Source organism: Alternaria incomplexa (assembly GCF_024043165.1).
Source record: "Alternaria incomplexa strain BMP 0042 chromosome Unknown scaffold_10, whole genome shotgun sequence".
NCBI classification, from domain to species: Eukaryota; Fungi; Ascomycota; class Dothideomycetes; order Pleosporales; family Pleosporaceae; genus Alternaria; species Alternaria incomplexa.
Genome location: NW_026249859.1, coordinates 350,118 through 370,818, shown reverse-complemented (window position 1 = coordinate 370,818; position 20,701 = coordinate 350,118). Strand labels below are relative to the sequence as shown.

At 53.8% G+C, this 20,701-nt stretch overlaps 4 protein-coding genes across 4 annotated transcripts; all 4 read left to right on the top strand.

Moving 5' to 3' along the window:
• Positions 1–649: 649 nt before the first annotated feature.
• J4E90_007005 (uncharacterized protein) lies at positions 650–1,033 on the top strand (the record flags this gene model as incomplete). The annotated part of the gene is made up of 1 exon (XM_051436547.1): positions 650–1,033. The coding sequence occupies one exon, from the start codon at positions 650–652 to the stop codon at positions 1,031–1,033; it is 384 nt and encodes a 127-aa protein (XP_051289293.1).
• Positions 1,034–1,872: 839 nt separating this feature from the next.
• Positions 1,873–13,956, top strand: J4E90_007004 (uncharacterized protein; the record flags this gene model as incomplete). The annotated part of the gene is made up of 3 exons (XM_051436546.1): positions 1,873–1,917; positions 1,973–13,808; positions 13,862–13,956. The coding sequence occupies 3 exons, from the start codon at positions 1,873–1,875 to the stop codon at positions 13,954–13,956; spliced, it is 11,976 nt and encodes a 3,991-aa protein (XP_051289292.1).
• Positions 13,957–14,849: 893 nt separating this feature from the next.
• On the top strand, positions 14,850–15,535 carry J4E90_007003 (uncharacterized protein; the record flags this gene model as incomplete). The annotated part of the gene is made up of 2 exons (XM_051436545.1): positions 14,850–15,007; positions 15,223–15,535. The coding sequence occupies 2 exons, from the start codon at positions 14,850–14,852 to the stop codon at positions 15,533–15,535; spliced, it is 471 nt and encodes a 156-aa protein (XP_051289291.1).
• Positions 15,536–17,621: 2,086 nt separating this feature from the next.
• On the top strand, positions 17,622–19,343 carry J4E90_007002 (uncharacterized protein; the record flags this gene model as incomplete). The annotated part of the gene is made up of 1 exon (XM_051436544.1): positions 17,622–19,343. The coding sequence occupies one exon, from the start codon at positions 17,622–17,624 to the stop codon at positions 19,341–19,343; it is 1,722 nt and encodes a 573-aa protein (XP_051289290.1).
• Positions 19,344–20,701: the final 1,358 nt, after the last annotated feature.

Below are 20,701 nucleotides of genomic sequence, written 5' to 3'. Positions count from 1 at the left end.
CAAACTTCCAGCATGAGAAGCTCACGGTACAAAGATGACATCAATACCAAGCGCATATCATACTACGAGCCTAAAGGCACACGAACATACATGTTCAACCCTATCATCCCAAAGACGAGAGAATATATGTGTTAAGGCAACGTCCAGTGTACTATCAAACCAAATTGCTGCCGACAACTGACGCCCCGCCGCCCAGTCGTAGAATTCCATGGTCACGCCGTACGACATGCATACTAGCCTTGTACACGTGTACAAGATGCAGACAAAGGTACGGGATTAGGGAGTGCCCTGATGCTAGTCGTAACCATAGATTGAGCATATCCTCCGGCCATTCACATCAAGCCCCGTTACACCATCACGCAGTGAGCCAGAAGCGGCCTCCAACGGCGCCGGCAGAAGACGCAAATCGCCAATCACCATGTTACGCAGCATAGCAAGAAGAGCCGAAGCGAGACTAGGTAGTATGCCACTATGGTGGAGTTACGCAGTAGCTCGCGGACGATCATTCGCTGGAGAGTAGCTGCGAGGACCATTCGAGCACATGCACTCTCCTACCTCTACCATATCAAGACGAACTACTACACTACTTACCAACGCGAAATACTTTAAACATCGTCTCTCTGACAATACCAAACACGACACGCCCACCATGCCCTCCCCACCACCCACGCCCGAAGAAGCCCAGCGCCGCCAAACCGAAGCGCGCGCAGCCGTCACCGCATCCCTTGCCAGCGTCGGCGCATCCGTCGACAACGAGATGCGCACGCGCACCGCCGACCTGCACGCCAACTCTGCGGCAATCGCAAAGCAGGAAAAGGAGCTAGCGAAGCAGACGGCGGCGCTGGCGAAACAGACTGCCGAGTGGGATAAACTGCTTCAGGGCGGCACGAAGAAGTTGAATGAGGTGGGGGATATTCAGAACTGGGCGGAGATGATTGAGAGGGATTTGCTGGTGTTGGAGGAGACGGTTAGGTTGGTGGATGGGAAGGGGAGGGAGAGGGAGGAGTCGGCGAGTGGGACGGGGGGTTGGTAGATGATACCAAGACATGGTATGGAACTTGTGGCGACGGTCGTGTTATGATTGATGAAGCGCTGTTGAGTAATATATAACATTGTTATCACGTCTCCGGATTGCATACCCAGGTAGGCGCTGCCTTGCGGTGGTGAGATAGTGACATGTCTGCTATCGGATATTATATGGGACGACGGATGTCAGTGTATTCGATCATCGATAGACCCACGAATGTCCCAACAGGCCCCGCGCAACCGCGAGCGTGATTCTGTCTCGTCACCGTCTGCAGAGAGAGTGACGACAGCGCGTCGCTTTCGTGACGCTCTAAGCTTGGATCAGCGGGCACGGACCACGTCTCCATGATTGCGGAAACTGCTACTTGCGGTGCTCGTAGCTGGAGCTCCAACAACACCTTCACCTCACCCACCACCCGCCTGCCGACACAGAGGCTCCCGCTATTTCACGGCTGGCACCTGCACCCTGCCACAACGCCCCCAACTAGCTGCCCAAGATCCACGCCTGCACCGTGGAATCTACCAGCAACCCACCACCCACGCCTCTCCGCCGCCAACCCGCCCGCTTATAGCCATCGCAACATTTCGCGGCGACCGCTTTTGTGTGCAGACCCACCGACGACATACATCATCACGACCCCGCTTTTCGCTCCACTAAAGCCGCAGCCACTTTGGGTTTCTGCGCTTCCGGTAAAGGCAATCGCAGCCTGCCTCTAGACATCCTCTCACGCCACGGACACGGCGCCGTGCTATCCGACCGCCTACACGCAACCACTGCTCGCTAGACATCGGCTTCATAGAGCTTGCATGTGAGCAAGCTTCGTCTTCCGAGCGCCCGGCGCAAACATGAAGATCAAGAAACAGGCTACATCGCGACATGAGTCGACTCTGGTAAGCTGCAGCTCCCCGCGCTCCCCGCCCTCGCCACTGCTAACACAGCGCGTAGTCGCCGATGATAGCAGACTTTGTGAAGGCGACCGAGTCAATACCGCTGTTCCAGCTGCCCGCACATCTCGCCTCGTTCCCCAGGCACTGGCCCTTTCCCCGCGGTGACGCATACCACTGGATCCCCGCCCTGAACCGCTTCGACCACATCCTCGAGCTCTTCAACAAGGAATATGGCCTGGTAGACGGTCCCCAGACACAGGCCTTCCAGCGCCGGCTGCTGCTCAAGGGCGATGCCGAGGAAGGAAGCACCAGCTCCGAGCAAACCACGACCGATGCCGTCCTGGATACCCTGCACGTATCCCGGTATGGCGATCGCGAGCTGGTCGAGCAGATCCTCAACTTCACGCGGATGCTCTTGGAGAACTGCGGGAACCGTAGTCTGTATTCCAGCAGTGAGCGCCTGGACAAGCTGCTAAACACGACCTCCACATCCCTCCTCAAGGCCACGCTTCGTCTAGGCCATCGCCTCGCTCAGCGCTATGCTGCTGCACGCATGCGCTTGGCCCCGGCCACCCTGCACCCGTCCCTTCTCTCCAGCCACTACAACATCAACCTCGACAAGGTCCAGAAGCTGGCTAGCCCGTTCGCGAAGGGCCCCGCGACAGCCGTCCCTGTCTTTGGCACTCCAGCAGGTAAGGGCAAGGACCGCGCTGGCAGCACTGATAAGGTCAGTCCGTCCGACCTAGTCGCTCTGTACTCTCTGTCCGAGTCATCGATGAAGCAGGAGTTCGGAGGCGTCCTCATCTCGTACTATGAGCCCACCCCCTCGTCCGAAGCAGAGAGCGGCAAGCAGGCATCTACGGAGGCACCCGCGCCCACCACGCCGACTCCCGTACGGAGGACGTCCAGCATGGGACCCAACCGAACACCGAGACAGCCCCAGCCTGCACCCGCTACCGATTCGCCGAGCACACCTGCCTTCACTCCCGGACAACCCAGTAATACAACGAACGGGCCCAAGACTTTCCAGCTGTCAGCGGACAAGGTACACAAGACCGACATACACGACCTCATAAAGGAAGGACTCGCAAGTCTACCGGAGACGGTGCACTACGAATTCCTGCACAAGCTCCGCATCGCGAAGATGTTCAACGAGGGACGCACAGGGCGCGACAGTGCAGTTGCCATCCGTCTACTGTCCATTGCGAACATCGGTTACGTACACGTCGAAAAGGAGTTCATGGCCAAGCTGGGTCAGCAAGATGCAGACGAACCACGCCGGTTGCAACTTGCCTACCAACTCTCTGAGCTCGTCCATCCGCCTGGAAACGGCGAGACTGGCATTTCGATGGAGCTGCAGACATATACCATGAGCGCGCTCGAGGCTCTTGCAAAGCACAAGTCTAAAGCGGCTGATGTTTGCACCGCTCTTAGTGTCAACGTCAATCACGGTGTGTTGTTCTACGTTGTGCGCAAGCTGGTCGCTGGCCTTGGCGAGGAAACTGGTAACCCGGATGATATCGAGGAGGACGAGTGGCGCGACGCTTTGTTCTCTCTGCTGAACACTCTGCCGACGTCTCAAACACGCACTGGTGAGCAGATGGTGGCTGCGGGGCTCCTGGAAATTCTTGTCGATGTCCTCAAGCTGCGTACAGCAAAGGCAGAGCGCAACCACCCCAAGATTCTCAACTTCCTTGATACCTTTGTGTACAACCTGCGAGACGCCTTCTCAGCCCTCGTGGCCGCGAAGGGGCTCGAAATCATTGCTGATCTGATGCAATACGAGGTCGACACCTCCAAGAAGCTCGCAGAGGAGGACAAGGGCATGCCCAAGGAGTACAAGACTCAGCTTACTGATTATCAAATTCCGTTCTATCACCAGCAGAGTCTACGCTGGCTTTTCAAGTTCCTCAACCACATGATGTCGCATACAGGCGGAAACTTCGATCGTTTGATGCGAAACTTGCTTGACTCACAACAGCTGCTCAGCAGCTTGCGCACTGTGCTATCAAACGCCAAGACGTTCGGCTCAACTGTTTGGAGCATGGCTGTCACGATCCTTACCAGCTTCATCAACAATGAACCCACTAGCTACCAAGTCATCGCCGAGGCAGGTCTGAGCGATGCGTTCTTGGAGACAGTCGCGGGAGAGCCTGCTTCAGAATCGACGGCTGCAGCCAACAATGACCCCAGTGCTTCAACACCAACGACATACGCTCCTAGGGAGGGTGGAAAGCCACTTGCCGAGGGTATCTTGCCTGTAGCTGAAGCCATCTCGACCCTGCCCCCGGCTTTCGACGGTATCTGCTTGGCTGAAGCTGGTATGAAGCTGTTCCAGTCATCGACCGCCCTCCAGCGATTCTTCGAGATCTTCGAGAGCCCTGCTCACATCAAAGCTCTTGACGCTGATACGGAGATGCCTACCCTGATCGGAAACTCTTTCGATGAGCTAGTGCGCCATCACCCGCCTCTCAAGGCACGCGTTCTTGCCTGTCTAAGCGAGCTGATCGCGCGTGTGGTCCAACTTTGCGCCGACAAGGCCGAGAAGGAAGGTGTAGGAGCCAAGCTTTGGACTGAGGATGCTGCTGGAAAGCTCACCGTGGCAGGCGGCCGCCAAGCGCTTTCTGCATCAGGCTCGCAGCAAAGTACAGCTCAAGCATCAGGGACCACAAGCACTGATGTGGAGATGAAAGATGCTGATGAGACTGCTAATGAACCAGTCGATTACAGTCAAATCACCGAGACTGAGGACAGCACCAAGGGCCCTACCACCGGTCAGTACATCCGCGTACTCTGTCGTTTTCTCTCTGGGTTCTTCTCAAACCACGCCATGTGCGCTGCGTACGTCGAGCTTGATGGTGTAGATTCTATCCTTGACATTTCAAGTCTCGCTTGCTTAGACCCAAAAGCAAGCGAGTATCGCAGCATGTGCGAGCAATTTGGCCATGTCGTCCAGGTACTCGTTGAGCAGAAGCCCCATATTTCTGTGCCTTCTCTGATCAAGCGGACACAAGTGGCATTGGAGCGCCTGCAACCACTCCTCGATCACACCGGCAAGCAAGCCTTCTTCGCACCTTTCACAAGCACTGGCACTTCCCAGAGTCCAGAGCACATGCAGCAAGGTACACAATACGTCAAAGCACTAGTGTCGGCCCATACCCTCGTCGGAGCCATGACCTTGACCTTCCAGAGCCAGATGTACACCACCCGTTCCTCTCATAATGTATCTAGTCAAGTCAATCTTGCGGACATGTACGCACGTCTTGTGGACAGTCTCGGAAAGCTGCATCGAAGCTGTGTTTGGGAAGAGCTTTTGCTCCAGCGCAACATGCCCACAGAATGGGAGAAGGAGACGCGGATCACCAGTTCTGGTTTCGGCAACGATGAAGCCGACAACGTGTTCCGCCTTGGAAACAGTGCGACCGAACCACCTGCCAACGGAGACGCTGCTGCCTCTGGCTCAGCTTCTGAGATCACGGCTCCAAGCCAGAACAGTGCACAATTCAAGAACACGCAAACTCTCCGCAATTTGCTTAGTAGGATACCGATGGAAGTCGCACCGTTCTTCCAGTCGCTTGGCAAACTACTCTTATTCCGCCGCAGTCTTGAGGCTTACCAGAGGCAATGTGCAACGGTCGTGTCAGACCAGCTTGCCCAGGCAGTCATTGACCAGCTCGAGTACGAAGGTCCCAAGGAATCAGAGATCATTGAGGACCGCTATGCGTACTGGATCATCATTCTTACTTCGCTGTCACAGCTTATCGTGGAGGTAAACCTCGATCGATCGCAAGCGTTGACGCTGTTGCTTGTGTCCTTCCGCAACCTCGGTGGATTCGATGTTCTGGCGAACATCCTCAACCAGTTCTACGAATCGGCGCTTGAGATCACCCAGAAGCAGGCAGATGATACTAGTGAGGAGTCAAAGCGAGTGCTCAACCTCTCTCTCGGAGGCATCAAGATCATTCTGGCCTTCTTCTCCCAGATCATCAACTTCAAAGTCATCTCAGAGTCGCCACAGACGTCATCGATGCAAACCCGGCCGGATCGCGATCGGGAGCGGGCTGATCACTTCTTGACTGCTCAGTTTCTTGTTGAGATACGCTACGCCGTTATTGTGCCTGTGGAAAAGATCTGGAATTCTGATCTCATGGATAAGGCTACTACGTCGTTGGTGAAGACATCTGTCAACATACTGAAATCTGTTCTCGAGTGCGAAGGTGAGCATGGAGCTTACAAGAGCATCGACAAGATTCCAAAGCGTAGCAAGCCCATAATCAAGCCTTGGACTGCCCGAAACGGAGACCACTTGCCGCGCTTGAAAGACAAGGGATACGAGGAGAGCCTTGCTGAAGAAGCCTTGTATCGATGCTGCGACAACTTCAACATGGCGGAGGAGTATTGCAAGAACCAAATCCGTCCAAGTGCGTCAAGAAATCCTATACCACAGTATGAGATCCAAGCGCGAGGCCCGCCATCCGCTTCACCAAGTCGAGCTGAAGTGGTGGTTCCCGAGCACCCAGACGACGCTAGCATGACAGGGAGCGAAGTAACGCGGGATGAAGATGGTTCTGAGCACCCGGAGACACAGTCTGTCCATATGGAAGACGCCGACGCTTCGACTGCAGAACCAGATGCGCCTACGTCTACTACACCTGTACCAGGTGATCAGTCAAGTCAAGCATCCGCGCCCCAGGACGCTCTCGCTTATCAGAAGCGGATGGCTAACGGCAATTCGACTCAGCTCGTTGCCATAGACCAGCTAGATGAGCAGCGAGCCAAGCTCCGCCAGAACCTCGTTGATCGATGTCTCGACATGCTCAACTCGCACGATGATGTCACCTTTGAGCTGGCAGATCTCATTATTGCCGCTGTTTCAAAAGCGCCCGACCCACCCGAGATGCGTGCCGAGATCGGTATGATGCTTGTGCAGTCTCTCATGTCGCTGCAGAGTGAAGATGACTTCCGAACCCAGAGCAAGAAGATAGCAGCTTCGGCCCATCTCCTAGCGTTGGTGCTTCAAGAAAAGGATTTTTACGACGTTATCGTTGAACAGCTGAAGGAACACTTCACTACCTTGTTGGGCTTCATCAAAATCTTCCCAGATCAGTCTCCAGAGGATTCATCACCTTGGATTGGTCAGGTCTTGCTTATCGTCGAACGACTACTGGCTGAAGATCAACTTCCGCATCAAGTCCAATGGACTCCGCCGACAGAAGAGTCCCAGGAAGAGACCACAGTCGACGATCTACCGCAACCTATCGTCAGTATCGAGGAGAAGGATCTGCTTTTCAACGCAATCATCGAGATGTTGCCTCGCATCGGCAAAGATGAGTCGCTGGCTCTGTCTGTGACACGAGTACTAGCCATGCTTACTCGTACGCGTAAGATTGCCACGCGTCTTGCGGAGAAGCGCAACGTTCAACGTCTGTTCCTCATGGTAAAGCAGCTTGCTGGTATCACCAATGAGGGCCTTCGAAGCGCTTTCATGATTGTGCTTCGTCACATGATTGAAGATGACGAGATGATTCGACAGATTATGCGTACCGAGATCCAGCAGATGTTTGAGTCGCGCGACCGAAGGCAGACAGACACTACTGGCTACACTCGCCAGATGTACGCGCTAGCCATCCGTGCGCCGGAGATCTTCGTTGAAGTCACCAACGAGAAGCTTCAACTCAAAGGGTTTGATCCTAATCAGCGACCGCAGACTCTTATTCTTAAGAAGACCGATCCACCTCCGACTGGGCCAACCGAGCCAACAAGTGTCGTTGAGTCTTCAGAGGTTACTGCTGAGGCCGATAAACCCAAGGAGTCTAGCGAAGCGCCTAAGCAGCCGTTCCTTGAGCGAACAAAGACTTCAGATCTCAAGGTGCCTGTAGTTGAGAACCCCGATGGTGTTATCCATTACCTTCTCTGCGAGTTGCTAGCCTACAAGGAGGCTGAAGATAAGCCTGAACCCGCTAAGCCTACCGAGAAGCTCGCAGAGAAGCCCGCAGAGGGTGCAACTGAAGGACAGGCAAGCAAAGAGTCGAGCTCGGACGCCGCCACTGCGACCCCAGCTGCCGCACCTACAGAGTCTGCTAAGCCCGAGAAGCCTGTGTTCAAGGCTGAAGCACACCCAATTTACATCTACCGCTGCTTCATCTTGAAGTGTCTCGCTGAGCTTCTGCAGAGCTACAACCGCACGAAGATTGAGTTCATCAACTTCTCCAGAAAGGCAGACCCTTACACTGTGACACCATCAAAGCCTCGATCCGGTGTCCTGAACTACCTTCTCAACAACGTGGTGCCCATTGGTAGCTTGAGCCATGAAGGCGACCTCGCTTTCAAGAAGAAGCTGGCGACATCAAACTGCGCCATCGACGTCATCGTTTCACTGTGCAACAAAACGGGAGAGTTCGTTCTGCCGAAAACCGACGTACCAGTGTCGCCATACACAGAAACTGAGCCAGACCTGCTTTTCGTACGCAAGTTCGTCCTTGAGCATGCTCTGAAGGCGTTCAAGGATGCCAACGCTTCGGATGAACCACTCGACATGAAGTACTCTCGTCTGTTGAGCATCGCCGACATCTTTAGTAGGATGGTGTCGCAGCGTCCCAATGGAGAGATGCTTACTCAGAACGCCGATCTGACACCCAACCTGAAGCAGATGGCCAAGATTATGTACGAGAAGAACTTTGTCACCATCCTGACAACAGCGATTTCGGACATTGATCTCAACTTCCCAAATGCTAAGCGAGTGGTTAAGTACATTCTCAAGCCTTTGAAGTGGCTTTGCTACGTAGCCATGGATCTGAGCATGCACTATGATACTGGTTCAGCCCCAGACTCCGCCGACGAGTACGAGATCTCGACAGCATCCGACGACGATCTCGTTGATAACACACGCGAAGAGACGCCTGATCTGTTCCGCAACTCGACGCTCGGCATGTTCGAAACTGGTGACTCGGAATCGGACGAAGACTCTGAAGACGATGAGGGCGAGGAAATGATGTACGACGATCCTTATGCGGATGATATGGAGTACGACGAGGCTGATATCGGTGACGACGATGTTGTTTCCGATGACGATGAGGAGATCCTTGGGGAGATGGGTATGGACATTGACGGTATGGGTCCTATCGAAGGTCTCCCCGGCGACATCGATGTCGAGATCGAGGTTGACGACGATGGCAACCAAATGGGCTCCGATTCTGACGACAATTCTGATGATGATTCAGAAGACGATGAGGATGACGACGAAGATGACATGGATGACATGGACGATGGAGGTGATGACGATATGGACGACATGGATGAGGCCATGGATGCTATGGAGGAAGTCACTGGTGATGACGAAAACGCCAGTCTCGCTGAAGATCAAGAAGATGACTGGAGCGATGACCAGGACGACTTCCCAGGTGGTCCCAACGGCGAAGGCAACATGGGCCCTGGCGCGCTCGGCTTTGTCCTTGATCCTCCTCAGCTTCTTGAACAAATGCGTCAACAAGGTGGAGATCTCGAAGACTTCTTAGATGACGAGATGGCGGAAGAAGGTCCGTTGCTTCATAGGATAGAACGCTTGTCACGGTCGCTAACCCAACTAGATATGGACGAGGAAGAAGAGGAGTACGATGAAGAAATTCACTACGATCCTGGAATGGAGGATGAAGACGATGCTATGCCCGAGATGGGTTGGGGAGGTAGCTGGGAAGACGCTCAAGCCCCTGCTGTTCGACATACCCACCGCCTCAGCCCATGGATGTTCCCCGCAGGGCCAGGCGATCGCATTCTTGTACCAGCTTACCGTTCGCATCGCCCAGGTGCGGGTCCTCGTGTTACTGACGACGGTATCAACCCCTTGCTTCAGCGAGGTGGTCGCTCTGCTGGACGAGATGGTCTACCGCGCAACGAAGGCCAGAGCGACTGGGTTCATGCTATTGAAGGCCGTGGTCCCCGCGTTTTCAGCCAATCTGACAGCCCAGTCTCGTTCATCAGCAATCTTTTGAATGCTATGAGCTCTACTACTGGCCCGACAATACACCAGCACGGAGGCGCATTGCACCTTTCTTTCGCCAATCCCATGGGTATGCCACCCTTCGATAGCGGGATGCGACGCGATATTGCTCGCATGCGAGAGTCGTACACATCACGCACTGCTCGCGAAGACCCACATTCTGCGGTATCATTCGTCAAGGCGTACACCAGCCAGCGCTGGCAGGAAGAAGCCCGGATCCTATTCGGTCCTGGCGCGATAGAGAAGAGCCAGCGAGTGGTCAACTCCATTCTGAAGGTCATGGTTCCTCCTGCCATGGAAGCGGCGAAGAAGCGACTGGAGGAACGTCAGGCTGAGGTCGCACGCAAACTCAAGGAAGAGCAGGAACAGAAAGAGCAGAAGGAGCGTGAAGAGCGTGAGAAGCGCGAAGCACAAGAGAAGGAGGATCGTGAGCGACAGGAACGTGAAGCTGCTGAGGCTGCGAGCCGAGCTCAAGAGGAACCCGCAGAAAGCGAGCCAAAGACTGAGGCCGAAACTGCACCTGAAGCGCAAGCCATGGAGGGCGTTGAGATCGGAGAGTCCTCGTCAGCGCCCGCTGACGCCTCCGCTGCGGCTGAGCCCGCACCTGCGGAACCTGCTGCGCCTCCAGCACCGCGAGTCACAACAACGATTAGAGGTCATGAGTATGACATTACGGATTTGGGCATCGACACCGAGTATCTAGACGCTCTTCCCGAGGATCTGCGCGAGGAAGTCTTGATGCAGCAGGTAGCTGAACGTAGAGCCGAACAACGAGCTCAAGCGCGACGACAAGAGCAGCAACAATCGCAAGCCCCGGCACAAGCACAAGCTCCGGCGGCGCCCGAGGAGGCAGGTCCAGCAGGTGAGGCACCTACAGACATCAACCCAGACTTCTTGGCTGCTCTTCCTCCAGAGATCCGAGATGAGTTGCTTGCACAGGAGGCGCAAGAGCGTCGACGCCGAGAGCGGGAAGAGCGCCGCCGTCGCGACCAAAGCAGTGCTGGCGCCGCCCCTCCACAGGCAGAAGATATGGATCCTGCAAGCTTCTTCGCATCGCTGGACCCCAATCTGCGAGCTGCTGTACTTATGGATACCGATGAGAGCATTCTGCGCCAACTTCCACCTGACATGTCTGCGGAAGCTCGAGCAATGGGAGGTGATCGCCGGTTACACCAGTTCAACGACTTCGGCTATAGACGTGATCGCCGCGCGCAGCCAGACGACCCTTCACAGAAGAAGAAGACGCGTCCTTGCGTTCAAATGCTTGACAAGGCAGGCGTTGCCACGCTCCTAAGGCTCATGTTCATCCCACAACAGGGCAGCGCCAAGGGTAGCCTGAGCTCCATCCTTCGCTATGTCTGCGAGAACCGTCAAAACCGCGCCGAGGTCATTAGCATCCTGCTCTCCATTCTTCAAGACGGTAGCGCCGATGTGAACGCAGTTGAAAAGAGCTTTGCTCAGTTGTCTATCCGAGCAAAGCAGCCTCAGCAGCCAGCAGACAAGACTCCGAAGATCTCCCGCAAGAATGGTGCTCTATCGATCAACGCCGATGTCTCTCCACTCATGGTCGTTCAGCAATGTCTCAACACACTTACCCAGCTGACTGAGAAAAACCCTGCCGTATGGCAGTTCTTCCTGACCGAGCACGAGACTGGCGTCGGTTTCAAGAATCGTGCCAACCGCAAGGGCAAGGCGAAGGAAAGCAAGGCGAATAAGTACCCAGTCAATGCGCTCCTCACCTTGCTGGACCGTAAGCTTATCGTTGAGAGTTCTACCATCATGGAGCAATTGACGTCACTGCTCAAGGTCATCACAGCACCACTTCAAGTCCTCAAGAAGGAGAAGGAGAAGGCTGCTGAAGACGCAAAGAAGGAGGCAGAGGCCTCTGCGGAGGGTCAGACTACTGACAATGAGCCTGCTGATACCACAACCACGGAAGCACGCCCAGATGGTCAAGATACGGAGATGACGACTGCTCCCGGGAACGCTGCTCAGCCAGATACCGCTACTGAGGGTGAGGGCAGTACTTCCAAGCCTGACGAGTCAAAGGCCGAAGAGGACAAGAAGAAGCACCGTACACTCACCCCACCCGATGTACCTGAAGCCAACCTTCGACTCGTAGCTAAGATTTTGGCTGCTCGGGAGTGCAACAGCAAGGTCTTCCAGGAGACTTTGTCGGTTATCAGCAACCTCTCGCCCATCCCAGGTGCCAAAGAGATCTTCGGTCAAGAATTGCTTGGTATTGCCAAGGATCTTGCTAGCTCAACACTTCAGGATCTTGCAAGCTTGACGGTTCAAGTTTCAAAGGCAAGTTCGCCTACTGACGTCCAAGGCATCGCTCTTGCCAAGTTCTCCCCAGCAAGCTCCGACCAAACCAAGCTGCTGAGGGCCTTGACGGCGCTCGACTACCTCTTCGACCCGTCGCGCGATAGCAAGGACAAGCCTGAGGCCGCTGCAGAGGCACTTGAGCCCGCTCAGAAGGAAGACATCCTCTTGACCCTATACGAGGATTCTGCTTTCGCGCCACTATGGGAAAAGCTCAGCGAATGTCTCACTGTCATCCGCCAGCGCGGCAACATGCTCAACATTGCTACTACGCTGCTTCCGCTGATTGAGAGTCTGATGGTTGTTTGCAAGAACACCACACTCAAGGACATGCCTCTGTCCAAGATGCTTCCCAAGGAGTTCGCTTTGTCTAGTCCGCCACCTGAGAGCAGGATGGAGAACCTATTCTTCAACTTCACTGAAGAGCACCGCAAGATTCTCAACGATCTTGTACGCCAGAACCCCAAGTTGATGAGCGGAACTTTCTCCCTACTTGTGAAAAATTCCAAGGTGCTAGAGTTCGACAACAAGCGCAACTACTTCAACCGAAAGCTTCATTCGCGAGGTGGCGACCGACAACAACACCAGCCTCTCCAGCTCTCTGTTCGTCGAGACCAAGTCTTCCTAGACTCTTTCAAGTCGCTGTACTTCAAGTCTGCCGATGAGATGAAGTTCGGCAAGCTCAGCATCCGCTTCCACGGTGAGGAAGGTGTTGACGCTGGTGGTGTTACCCGCGAGTGGTTCCAGTCCATCTCACGACAGATGTTCAACGCCGACTACGCTCTCTTTGTACCTGTCGCTTCCGACCGCACGACATTCCACCCCAATCGCCTTAGTTCGATCAACCCTGAGCATCTGATGTTCTTCAAATTCATTGGTCGCATCATCGGCAAAGCACTTTACGAAGGCCGCGTCCTCGACTGCCATTTCAGCCGAGCGGTCTACAAGCAGATCATGGGCAAGCAGGTCAGTCTCAAGGATATGGAGACGCTTGACCTTGAGTACTACAAGTCCTTGGAATGGATGATTCACAACGAGATCACGGATATTATAACGGAAACCTTCTCAGTTGAAGTCGAAGCCTTTGGAGAGATGCAAACCGTCGACCTCATCGAAAACGGCCGTAACATTCCCGTTACCGAAGATAACAAGCACGAGTACGTCCGCCTCATCACTGAGCACCGTCTTGTAGGCGCCGTCCAAGAGCAGCTCGAGAACTTCCTCAAGGGCTTCCACGATATCGTTCCGGCGGAGCTCGTCTCCATCTTTAGCGAACAGGAGCTCGAACTTCTCATTTCCGGTCTGCCTGACATCAATGTGGATGACTGGAAGAACAACACCGAGTACCACAACTACACAGCTGCCTCGCCACAGATCCAGTGGTTCTGGCGCGCTGTCCGAACGTTCGAGAAGGAAGAGCAAGCCAAGCTGCTTCAATTCGTCACTGGTACAAGTAAGGTGCCGCTCAATGGTTTCAAGGAGCTCGAGGGTATGAACGGCTTCTCCAAGTTCAACATCCACCGCGATTACGGCAGCAAGGATCGTCTGCCATCTAGCCATACTTGCTTCAACCGTAAGCTATACCCCCTACCCTTTGTCTCAACCCAATACTAACAAATCTGACAGAACTCGACCTCCCTGAGTACGAGACGTACGAAGATCTTCGCAAGGCCCTTTACACCGCCATGACAGCTGGTGGCGAGTACTTTGGCTTCGCCTAAACTTACCCCGCTCGCTGTCACAAACAACGAACGAACGGCCTCTTTACCTCACGAATATCGCTTTTTCGATGATTACATATTACGATCTTCTTTGCATTGCAGGCGCAGGAAGGGGCGTGTATGTGTGTACCGGGATATGAACTATACCCTTTCAGGTGAGGGGTGAAGGAATGAGCATTTGGTAGATGAGAAGAAGAGTAGTGATTGATGGTTTATGCCCTGGGCTCTTTTTTTCTTCTTTTTCTCTCTCTGTGTACGAATATCAGTTCAAAATTGGAGTGGAGGGAGTTTTTCACGAGTTTATGAGATGGAGATGTGATGATGCAGGAATGCCTGGTCCAGCTGGCTGGTTTCGAACAGATGGGAAAGAGGATGGTCTGGGAGTGCAGGCCCGGGTTGTCTCTCTAGACCTTGATGGGAGACTGGTTGGGTGGACTGGGTGAGAGGATTAGTGAGGTGTTAGATAGAGGTTATGAGTTTCTTTACTCGATATGCTTGTTCTTGAGTCTGTGAACGGCGTGAAGTTTGATGGATGTTTTGCGTGAGAGTTGCAGTAATGGTGTCGTCATATTCACCTGGTATACTGAAGCGCATCGCTAGCTAGTGTACGCACTTTCCACGCATGTTCCTTTCAGTTCAAGTGTTGCGCTCATTACGTACCATGTCGAAAGTGCAATGGAGGGGCTTACCTGACCTGGGCAGTCAGGCACGGCTTACCCGATTAGGGCAACTATCGCATCCCACACATTGTGGGGGAAGGAGCACGAACAACATCACCTTGGTCCTTATAATCTGCTTTCTGGACGAATTTCATCTCAAATATCACATTGACGTTACTACTACTAAGAATTCTACGAACTTGCATCAAACAGTAAGCTCAACCCTCCTCCCAGATGGGATGGAACCGAGGTGGCGGTCTCACAGCATTACTAACGCGCATCGTGAAATCAGTGTCTGGAACCCTCGTCCCCCTCACCGTCATCAAAGGCGCAGGCCATGAATTTATCCCCCTGCCAAAAGGCGACAACGCAACCGTCGCCGACTTCCACACGTAAGCCACCCCCTCTTGTCCCATCATCACCTTTTCCCTCTCTCCCCAGCAATCCAAGCCAGTCTGCAACGATTGCGATTTCGCTCATTCGAGGAGTATCTTTGCGTATGGAACGATTTTGTATCGCGGAAATCGAGACTGGCTCGTCGCTCTGCATCATCCCTGTTCCTCTAAGCCACGCTCCATCATCTAAACTCTATTCTAACTCACGCCAGCATCCGTACACAAACCCCCTCCTCACCCGCGCACCTAACATCCGGCTTCTACAAGATCGAAGCCGGGCCTTCGAAACCTGCCTCTTATGACTTTGAGGAGACGAAATATGTTCTGAGTGGTCAGATCGATGTGCTGGATGAGGCAACGGGCATTACGCATCATCTTGTTGCGGGCGATTTTGCGTTTTTTCATGTAGGGTCCAAGGTGCAGTTTTCGACCAAGTCGAGCGGGATGGCGTTTTATGCTGTTACAAGGCCGGTTAGGGTGGCGCATCCGGGGTTGGTGGGCAGGGAGGAGAAGAGTAAGTTGTAGGGGGAGGATGGAGATGGGATTGTGGGTTTGAGGGGGGAAGCAAAAGGGAGGGGAGAAAGGTGCCAAACTGTGGTGTTATGAAAGGAAGAGGAAGGGGTTGGCTGGTGTGCAATGACGCGGCAAATGAGCGTCGCGGCACAAAGTCGCTGCAGCAGAGACGCTGCTTCAGCCCCTCGTACGGATTCGAAATCTACTTGATGCAAAAAGAAGACTTGATGAACGATGCTACGTCGAGGACAAACATCTCTGAATGTGGTGCGATAGTTGATATCTGTGCGGCGAAGTCTTTCTTTGTGCGACAATACCTAGATACAGCCGCGTACACATGCTGCTGTTTGCAGCGTCGTAATGATAGAACGCCGCCATCTTTGAAGTCAGTAGAATTGCGTCGCAAGACACGAATGGTACCATCGCGTTTCAGGTCAAAGTCCGCGATAGAGGTGATGGGTTGAGTTCTAACCACCAAGATCACCACGAAAAAGAAGAGAGCAAAGCAAAATATCACTCTTGGGATCCAGCCCAGAGTGGATCTATGTACACCACGAGTATTGTATTATGCAAGCTCTGTTTTAGGTAGCCAAGGCCATGGTATGGGATTTCCAGGTGCCCGAGTCAAGGCACACTCCACTGAAGCTTCTCGACCAGGTACACCGCCTGCACATGAAGTTCACGATGCTTGATATGGATTCGTCGGATGGAGACTGGTTTGGCTAATGGCTTTAACTGGTTCTTGCGGTAGCGTATTGGATCGGAGCTCTAGAATGTCGGAGGGAGTCGAATGGTCCGATGTTGGCGCTTTGGTGGTGGATTTAGCGATGTGGTCCACCTCCGACTTTCAGATCAATGCTGAACTGGTTTGGTGCCTGGTCGCAGCTATTGATATCGCCTTCAGCGCTAAACCTGAGGGACAACAGTAACGCTCAAGATGCGACATCAGCGACAACACAGTCGGAGCGATAAGAACTGCTAAGCATCTTCTCTCCCGGATGCTTGAGCAGTGATATCTGCGCCGCCGGTTCTGCCCGAAGCAGCCCCCAACCCGCCATGCGAGAGCCATGCGAGGACCCCGGGTTCCACCCACCTACCCAACAACACGGGCTGGAGTACCGGGGGAAGACGAGGCTGGAGCGGAACAAGTCGGACGGCGTACTTTAGTAAGGTATGCGCCCTCTGCACTCCCCTCCCGGCTCGTCCCAAACAGGCATGGGCGCCGAAGTAAAGCGTTTTCTCCGATGGTGAGGGGATATGCATGCATGGCCTTCACACCAACCCGCCCCTCTCCCCATGCTCCGATTCCGATGCACGCATGGACTTTCTGATCTTGGGGGGATTGCTATTCGCGCCGTTTCCTGACACATCACGAGGGCGTTCGACGTCATTGCGCGCGTTGTTTGTTGGCGTAGCGCGCAGGGTTTGGTATTGGTTGGGCCGTTCGAGATGCCTGGTACCTAGGTAGTTTGGGAACAGCGAGAACTGGCCGCGAACGTTGCGCCAGGCGCCACTGCCGCATGTTCCGCGATGCTTATCTTCATGTCAAACTTGGCACCCTCAAATACCAGCGATAAAGACGTCTCGTTGTGGTATGCCAAAGTTCCTCGAGACGACTACACGCGCGACCTTCCACACCTGTCCGGAGAGTATCTCGGCAGGAATATTGGATCCAACCGCAGAGCCGCATGTGGGGCGCTAGAAGCTTCTTTGCAGCCAAGCTCCACCAAGGCGGTCGGTCCTTTGCTTGTTTATCTCCACCCGTCTATACTCTTCCTGGGCAGCCCATGATAAGTCTGCAACAGCCGGCTTTGCGCTGGTGCTTACTACCCCGGCATTGCGACCCGCGCAAGGCAAATTTTTTGCCGCGTTCGTGCCATGGAGACTCCACGCGTACGTCACGTCACGTTGGTGGTGGGATGGAGAGCGCCATGGGGAGGCTTCTCCATGGGCATGGGTCGTCTCCACTGGGGTTTATAAAGGGCGGAGATGCATCCGCTTGGGAGGGGGTTGTGAGATACCAGCCTTTTGCTGCAGCCTTTCTCCCTTTCTCTTCCTCCCTTCCTCACTGTTGATCTCTTGTTGATCACTGCCCATCATGGACGAGAAGGACACCAAGATGGTCGAGGAGACCTCGTCGCCGCAGCACACTCTGCAAACCGAAAAAGCCGACAAGATCCAGGTCGCACCTACACCGGACTACTCCGCACCCAAGGCAAAGACAGAACAACTCGAGGATGCGAGAGGATGGGAATCCGAGAACCTGATCCAGGATCTTGAGAAGGAGTTGGAGCAGGCCAACTACAAGAAGGGCTTCTTCGACATCGAGTTCAAGAACCCAAAGCATTTCACATGGATGATTGTCGCGTTCGCATCCATGGGTGGTCTGCTATCTGGCCTGGATCAGTCGCTCATCTCTGGTGCTAACCTCACACTGCCCGACGACCTTCATCTTACTGCCCAGCAAAACTCGCTCGTCAATTCTGGTATGCCGCTCGGAGCCGTCGCTGGTGCCTTCCTCATCTCGCCATGCAACGAATACTTTGGTCGCCGCTGGGCCATCATCATCTCGTGTATTCTCTACACCATCGGCGGTGCGCTCGAAGCCGGATCCATGAACTACGGCATGATCGTCGCCGCCCGTGTCATCCTCGGTGCTGGTGTCGGTCTCGAAGGTGGTACCGTACCCGTCTACGTCGCTGAGACTGTCGAGAGCAGACTCCGTGGTAACCTCGTCTCCCTCTACCAGTTCAACATCGCCCTCGGAGAAGTTCTTGGCTACGCCGTCGCCGCTATGTTCATTACTGTGCCTGGTAACTGGCGTTACATCCTCGGAAGCTCCCTCGTCTTCTCCACTATCATGGGTGTCGGTATCCTCTTCATGCCCGAATCTCCCCGTTACCTTATGCACAAGGGCAAGCCTCTGGAGGCCTTTAAGGTCTGGAAGCGCATTCGCGGCACTGCTACTCATGAGGCACGCGAGGAGTTCTTCGTCATGAAGGTCAGCACTGAGATGGAAGAGGCTGAGGTCGCTGCCGGACGCACCAACCGCTTCCCATGGATGGACTTCTTCACAAAGCCGCGTGCTCGCCGCGCCATCATCTACGCCAACATCATGATCTTCCTCGGCCAGTTCACCGGTATCAATGCCATCATGTACTACATGTCCGTCCTGATGCACCAAGTCGGCTTCGACACCGTAACCGCCAACTACATGTCTCTTGTCGGAGGCGGTTCCCTCCTCCTCGGTACCATCCCCGCCATTTTCCTCATGGAGACCTGCGGTCGTCGCTTCTGGGCCATTGCCATGTTGCCTGGTTTCCTGGTCGGTCTCGTCCTTGTCGGTATCTCATACCACATGGATTCTCTGAGCGCTACTCTCGGCACCTACTTCACCGGTCTCATTCTCTACGAGCTGTTCTTCGGTTCCTACGCCGCATTGACCTGGGTCATTCCCTCCGAGGTCTACCCCACCTACCTCCGTTCCTACGGTATGACCACCTCCACCGGATGGCTCTTCCTGTCCTCCTTCATCGTCACCTACAACTTCACCGGCATGCAGAACACCTTCACCAAGACTGGTCTTGCGCTGGGTTTCTACGGCGGCATCGCCGTGCTGGGCTGGTTCTACCAGATCTTCTTCATGCCTGAGACGAAGGATCTCACGCTTGAGGAGATTGACCAGTTGTTCCAGAAGCCTACACGCCAGCTTGTTGCTGAGAATGCGAAGAGCTCGTGGCAGGTTACAAAGGACTTGTGCCACTTTAGGTTCAAGAAGGTCTTCATTGATAACAACAGGAGGCGCGGACGCGAGGAGTAGGAGATGAAGAGTCTCGATAGGAGGGCTTCAGGTTGCCACGTGCATCTGAAACTGTAGAGGTTCATTACGATGAATGCTCGTCTTATGAGCGTATGATGAACGCCGGAATATTTGGTCGGAAGATATGATAATTACAATATACCCACAATGTACATTTTGATTTAGACATCCATTTCACATTTGCATGGCTTCGTGACTTGAGATCTTTTGTTGCCTTGTCTTGGTAGACGCGTTGCCCATATCCCATTAGCAAGAACTGTGCGCACTGCTCCACGCACGGCCTCTGTCTCTAGTAGAAAATCTGCGAAAGCTAGGCCTCGTATAATCCCATCCGCAGTGCGCTGGGAGATCATCAGCTGTTGTATTCCATCCCCAGCGTAGAATAGCCTTGAAGACCAACACATCATTCATCCTCTATCATCTTCATCAAACTCATTCACGGTGTTGAAGTTGCATCCTAACTCAGACAAATCCAAGACAGTCCCACCGCCTCCACCATAGCGTAAGACAAAACCCAGACACACTCACTCTACACCGATGACCAGCGCCTCCTACAAAAAACGCTCTTCCGCATGCCTATCGACGATTCTTACGCGTGACTTCCTCGCGCTGATCACATCACGCTCGTTATCAACAACATCACTCATCTCCCGCTCATCACACTCGTACTGAGGGTGACGCAAGAAGACTGATCATTTACATCGCTATTATCTTACTCCATTTATCGCAATTCTCTTTCGTTCCGAAGACCTGCGAGTCGAACAATTCTCTCGGCCTACGATTTCATAACGATCATCATCCATCAAACGACCGATCATGCCATCAGACCACCTCTCCACCACGCTAATACCCGTGGATATCCCAACCACTGTGAACGAAAACGCCTCTTCCGGTACCAACATCCCCGGCGCGCTTCTACTCATCCTTGTCGTCAGTCTGGCAGTCGTTGGGATAAATGTCATCGGACTTATCATCGGAGTGATTGGATGTATGGGCTGGGGTACTGTGAGTGAACATGGCAGTGGAGAAGGTATGTTTTTATTTCTTTTCGTTTCAAACAACTATCTTGGGTGATGCTTGGGTATTTGGAGGTGGAGAAGCTGACATGTATCTTTTGTGTTAGGCCAGGTCACCCGGGAGGTTCAGAATACCATCGATGACTGTATCGGGGACGGAAGGCGTGATGTGGTAGCTTCGGGTGACATCAAAGTACGTGGAGATACTGCGTAATCGGGTGGATGTGAAGAAGCGGACACATATGTTGTGGAATGAAAGCATGGCGCTTCTTGGCCAGAGGAATGATATCGAGCTATCAGAAAAGAGGAAGTCGCAAAAGAGAGAAAGGTATGCAACAGAAA